The following is a 4,960-nucleotide window of genomic DNA, read 5'->3' on the forward strand; positions in this document are numbered from 1 at the left end:
TTATGTACTTTCCTTTTGTAGCCCAAACACAACAATGTGCCAGTTCACTGTTTCATTTTTCCTTGACGTTAATCTTTGCTACCATGATGAATACACCAGGAGGCATGGGTGGCGCACGGCCCTCTTCCCCGCAGGTGTCGTGTTGGGCTGCAGGGAAGAGGTGACCCCAGGAAGGGAGAAGCCTGGGCAGCGTGGTGATGAGTTGGTGCCGTGCAGGGAAGAAGTGGTGGCTCGGAAGCAGTGTTGCGGGAGGGGAGTGGTAGTTTTAGAAAAAATTAAATTGCGGTGGCCTTTTGAAGTCTTTGCCACAAATGTGTTGGTATTTTGCAATTTTCTCTATTGCTGCGGACATTGCCCAGGTTGATGCAAAATCCCGTAATGCGCTGACACCATAATTAACGGCTCTACAGAATGTGCTGTGATTGTGTATTACCTCATAGCAATACTGCCTCCGTAATAGTCAGACGTGATATTAAAACAGGCGAAAGAGAACTCTGACAAAGATACCGGCGACCATAAACAGAGACGAAGCAGGCCAACATCTAAAAACTGCCTCGGAAACAATTAAATTTGAACTGTTTTTCTCGCTAATTGACATGTATTTTCGTGATGGAACAATAATCACCTTGGATCTGTCTACCGTCAATAATTACCAGTCAACATTTTCTTGTTGCTTGTCCTTGTCACATGTTTGGAAATTTACACAAGTATGCGTGTGTGTCACCCGACCACTCGTCACAGTCGACGGTTTAGTCACATCCTGGAGACTTTGCCTGCAAGACTTGTTTGGCAAAGGCCAGTTAACCTATCCAGAGAGGCCGAGCATCAGCTTCCCTCATCGGTCGTCTTCCCACTAGCCATGGAGGTTGCCATATCTGCAATCACAGGTGAACTCGTTAGCCGGTTCATCTCCTTCCTGATGAACAAGTATCACTCCTCCAGCAATGCACAAGCAGAGGAGAAGAAAATGGTGGAGAGGTTGCAGCATCTTCTGATGAGAGTTGGCACCGTCATCGAGGAGGTGGACACATGGTACCTAACCAACTTTGGGATGATGATGCAGCTCAGGACACTATCAGAGGCCATGTACCATGGACACCGCGTGCATGACACCTTGAGGTACCGATCCGCCCTCCAAGACAGTGAAGACTTCGACGAGGTTAGCAACAACAACTCAACTAGCAGCTTGTATTTAGCCATCCCCCACAAGCGCCCTCGAAAATTAACTGACAAAGATGAGGATCTCAAGCCACGTGGTGCCTTGGAAAGCTTAGAAAAGGCTGTTGCTAACATGGCCGAATTTGTTGTGCTTCTGGGTGGATGCAAGCGCATATCTCCTAGACCTTACGATGTATATCTTTACACTGAGAATTTCATGTTCGGCCAACATTCTGAGAAGCAAAGGCTCTTGAGCTTCTTGTTGCAGCACAACGACTCTCCTGGTGATTATGCACTGGCCGTTCTTCCAGTCATAGGTGGCACTGCAGTTGGGAAGAAGACTTTGGTTGCTCATGCGTGTGCAGATGAAAGGGTTCGCTCACGGTTCTCCTCCATTTTGCATTTAAATGGAGACAACCTTATGAGGATTGACCAGGGAAGGACCATGTTTGGGATGATGTTGGTAGTTATTGAGTTTGCTTCTGATGTAGGTGATGATGAGTGGAAAAATTTTCAGTCATTTGTTATGAGAATGGGCAGAGGAAGCAAGATCATCATCATAAGTAGGCTTCAACGGTTAGCCCGATTCGGATCGGTGAAACCGGTTTTCCTAGGCATTTTGACTTACGACGAGTTGAGGTACCTTTTCAAGATGCTGGTATTCGGAAGTGTAGACCCTGCAGGACATCCTTGCCTAGCACAAACAGCAGATGAATTTACCAAGGTGTTGCACAGTATGCAAGGTTCACTTGTCGCAACAAATATCTTCGCGGATCTGTTGAGAATGAACCTCGATGTTCAGTTTTGGCGTTCCATATTGGACAAAGGGTTAAGAATGGTTAAAAGGAACATCTTGATGTATGGTGCAAACCCAACCATGCTTGAACAACAAGGGCAACCAGTAGATATAACAGACTTTGCTTTGCATCCACTTAGCATGACACGTTATCCAATTAAGGCTTCAATCAAGGAGGATTTGCCAAGTGTGACACTTAGGGAACTTGTACCAGATCCTAGTGTTAGACCTAAAGAAGATTTCATTCTAGTTTTATGGGAATCAAGGATACCCCCTCACAATTCATTTTCTCATTTTATTACAAGTCGTACTCAGGAAACACATAAAGGTAGTAGTGCCTTGCTAGGGAGGAAGCGCCGAGAAGTGCCAATCTAGTTTTGTTTCAGAACTCATGTAATGTAGCTTTTGTTGAATTATTTTTTGTGCATGAATAAACATATGTGTTCCTGTGGCCACGGACAAGCGGATGTATTGCTGTATACCATTCAACTAAATTTGCTAGAGATCTCACTTAACAGTGAAGTTGTATGTTTTTTTTCACATCGAGCCCCCTGATCATCTAAAGTCAGTAACTACTACCACTCCTCAGTGGCTCTAGTATCCATAAGGTGGCTTACTAAAGAAACTGAAATAGAACTAGCAAGAATGGTCTATGCATAATCATCATCGTATAGTGGAGCAACTATCGGAAAATTTAGATTGAGTTTCCACAATTTGGTGATGCGAAAGGAGACGTGCAAGATCAAGGAAAAGCTACAGAAGGCCAGAAAACTGATGTGGCCTCACCGGTATTCAGGAACAGGGTCAGGCAGCTAGAATGCTAGAAGAATGGATCAGAAGAGCGTGTGATGCAATTTTGGGAGATCAGTTGGAATTTTATTTTATTATCATCTGTAGTATGATCGGATGGCCCAAGTAGAAAAAAAAACATTTAGAAAAGATAGGCTATTCAAGAGATATCTTACAGTTTGTCACACAAAGTTCTGCAACCAAGATTTTCCATGTTATATACATGATTTGGACCATTCAGTTTCTTTGGTTTAAAAATATTTTTGCTAAACTTGTGTGTGGAGGAACAAGTTTTCCATGACACATCATACTGCTAATGTTTCTAAAACCTTGATTCCCATGTAATTCACTGAATGTGGCAATGCCTTCCCAGGGAGAAAGCGCGAGAAGGTCCAATCTAATGTTGTTTCAGAACACGTGTAATGTAGCGACTTTTCTTTATACATGAAAAAATGGATGTGTTAATGTGGCCATGGGCTGTAATGTGTAATTTTGCAAGTATTTGGCTATTTCACAAAAAACTTGAAAATTTGAACTGCCTTTAGGAATAGCCCAGATCTTCGTACCTCTAGTTTTAGCTGAAACCAGTACGAACAAAATTGAACCTGCAAAGATAAGCAAAAACACAGATCAGAGAACCTACTACAGACATACGTGTAAATATTTGGCTACCCTATTGGTTATCTGACATGCAACATTGCACATCACACAATTATAGAGGACAGTGGAGTTTGAATTTTACCAAAAGTGATTGACATGTAACATTTGCTATGAGAAGTGACAAAACCAAAATCACACCAACAAGGGGAATTGTAGCTTATATGATGACTAAAACAGTCACATGTTAGTTTATGGAGAATCTAGATTTTTTAACAGGTGCAGAATCTAGAAAAAATAATTAACAGGTGCAGAATCTAGATGAGGGCAAGCTCAATAAAAATGGCCTAATGGAGGATAAGATTCACCTATATGGATGCTTTCTACCAATGAGTAGAAAGTTGCAAATGTCAATAAAGTGCAACCACTATATAATGGCAATACAGAATCAACTCGGAACTGCTTGATGTGTAATTGTTACAAACTAATTTGTGCTTACGTTGTACTTCAATTTAGAGTGATGGTATATCTTTTTGGATAATGCAAGCCAGTCAGAAACACGTTTCAGTCTCCATCAAATAGGAGAGTCTCAACCTGTCTCTGCATACATGCACATTTCTAAGAATTATATTGTTCTATCTGGTGTGATAGTTTCTTTACTGCTTTTGCTCTACAATTTATGAACATCATAACAAATGAAGAAAAATAGTAGTATGAAGAGTGCCAAGAGTTTAACGCACATACAGGTCCAGAAATTCTGCCAGTATGTTGGATATTGATTTGCTCAAGGTGTATGCCGTAGGTAGTCGTATGCTCAATCTTTTGTGAACCCCCTATCAATATTGGTGAATTTGATTTCAACTATGTTCCGACAGTTGGATGCGATTGACTGTCCCACCGGTTTGTAACTTTGTATATTCCTTTTGTTTCTAGTATTACATGTGGTAAGTAACATAAAAAGAAAATAGTAGATCAGGTAATCATGTTTGGTCACTTTAATAAGACACGGTTATCCATCTTACAACTCTATACCATAGAAAGTTGAATAGTAAGCTTCTCCAAAATTAGTGAGTATTCGACTAAGCAAATTTTGCATTGTGTCAGCAGCCAAACACCAGTCGTTGAGTAACAGTCTTAAACTTGGTATATGTAGGGCACCACTTCAAATCCCTATTGAAAACAATCTACAAAATTACAAAAGAGCCAGATGAAATAAGGAGCCCTTTGATCTTTTAAATACAAAATGCAAACTGCTTGTGTGTGGAGTCATATGTAACTTAACCGTAAATTGCAGCTGTGTAGTAGCTGCACCAGAAATGGTGGAAGATAAATAACAGTAGGAATTAAGAGATAGGCAGTTGCAAACATACCACATCAGAATCAGCTGACAACTCCAAGTCTGTAGCTTCTGACAAACATTTGAGAAAAATGCAGCTGTCTCGGCCATAACCAGGCCCATAATAATCACGAAAACCATCACAATCACCACAGCAATCAAATCGGTCATTTGAACATCGATCACTGCAAATTTCATTGAGTATGACAACTGCCCTCGCTAACGATGGTAAGCTTCCAAGCAATTGGAAGGACCAAGCAATTGGAATCCTTCCTTGGCATTCA

The 4,960-nt window shown here is 41.3% G+C and overlaps 1 protein-coding gene across 1 annotated transcript; it reads left to right on the forward strand.

Annotated features, from left to right (window-relative positions):
- Positions 1–859: 859 nt before the first annotated feature.
- LOC124701478 lies at positions 860–2,329 on the forward strand. The gene has a single exon (XM_047233547.1). It carries the CDS (start codon positions 860–862, stop codon positions 2,327–2,329), a length of 1,470 nt encoding a protein of 489 aa, XP_047089503.1.
- Positions 2,330–4,960: the final 2,631 nt, after the last annotated feature.

This window comes from Lolium rigidum, chromosome 3 (genome assembly GCF_022539505.1).
Source record: "Lolium rigidum isolate FL_2022 chromosome 3, APGP_CSIRO_Lrig_0.1, whole genome shotgun sequence".
In the NCBI taxonomy this organism is placed as follows: domain Eukaryota; kingdom Viridiplantae; phylum Streptophyta; class Magnoliopsida; order Poales; family Poaceae; genus Lolium; species Lolium rigidum.

What these genes read in the sequence shown, in the direction of transcription:
- LOC124701478 (XM_047233547.1), top strand. Translation starts at nt 860, where the DNA reads ATGGAGGTTGCCATATCTGCAATCACAGGTGAACTCGTTAGCCGGTTC.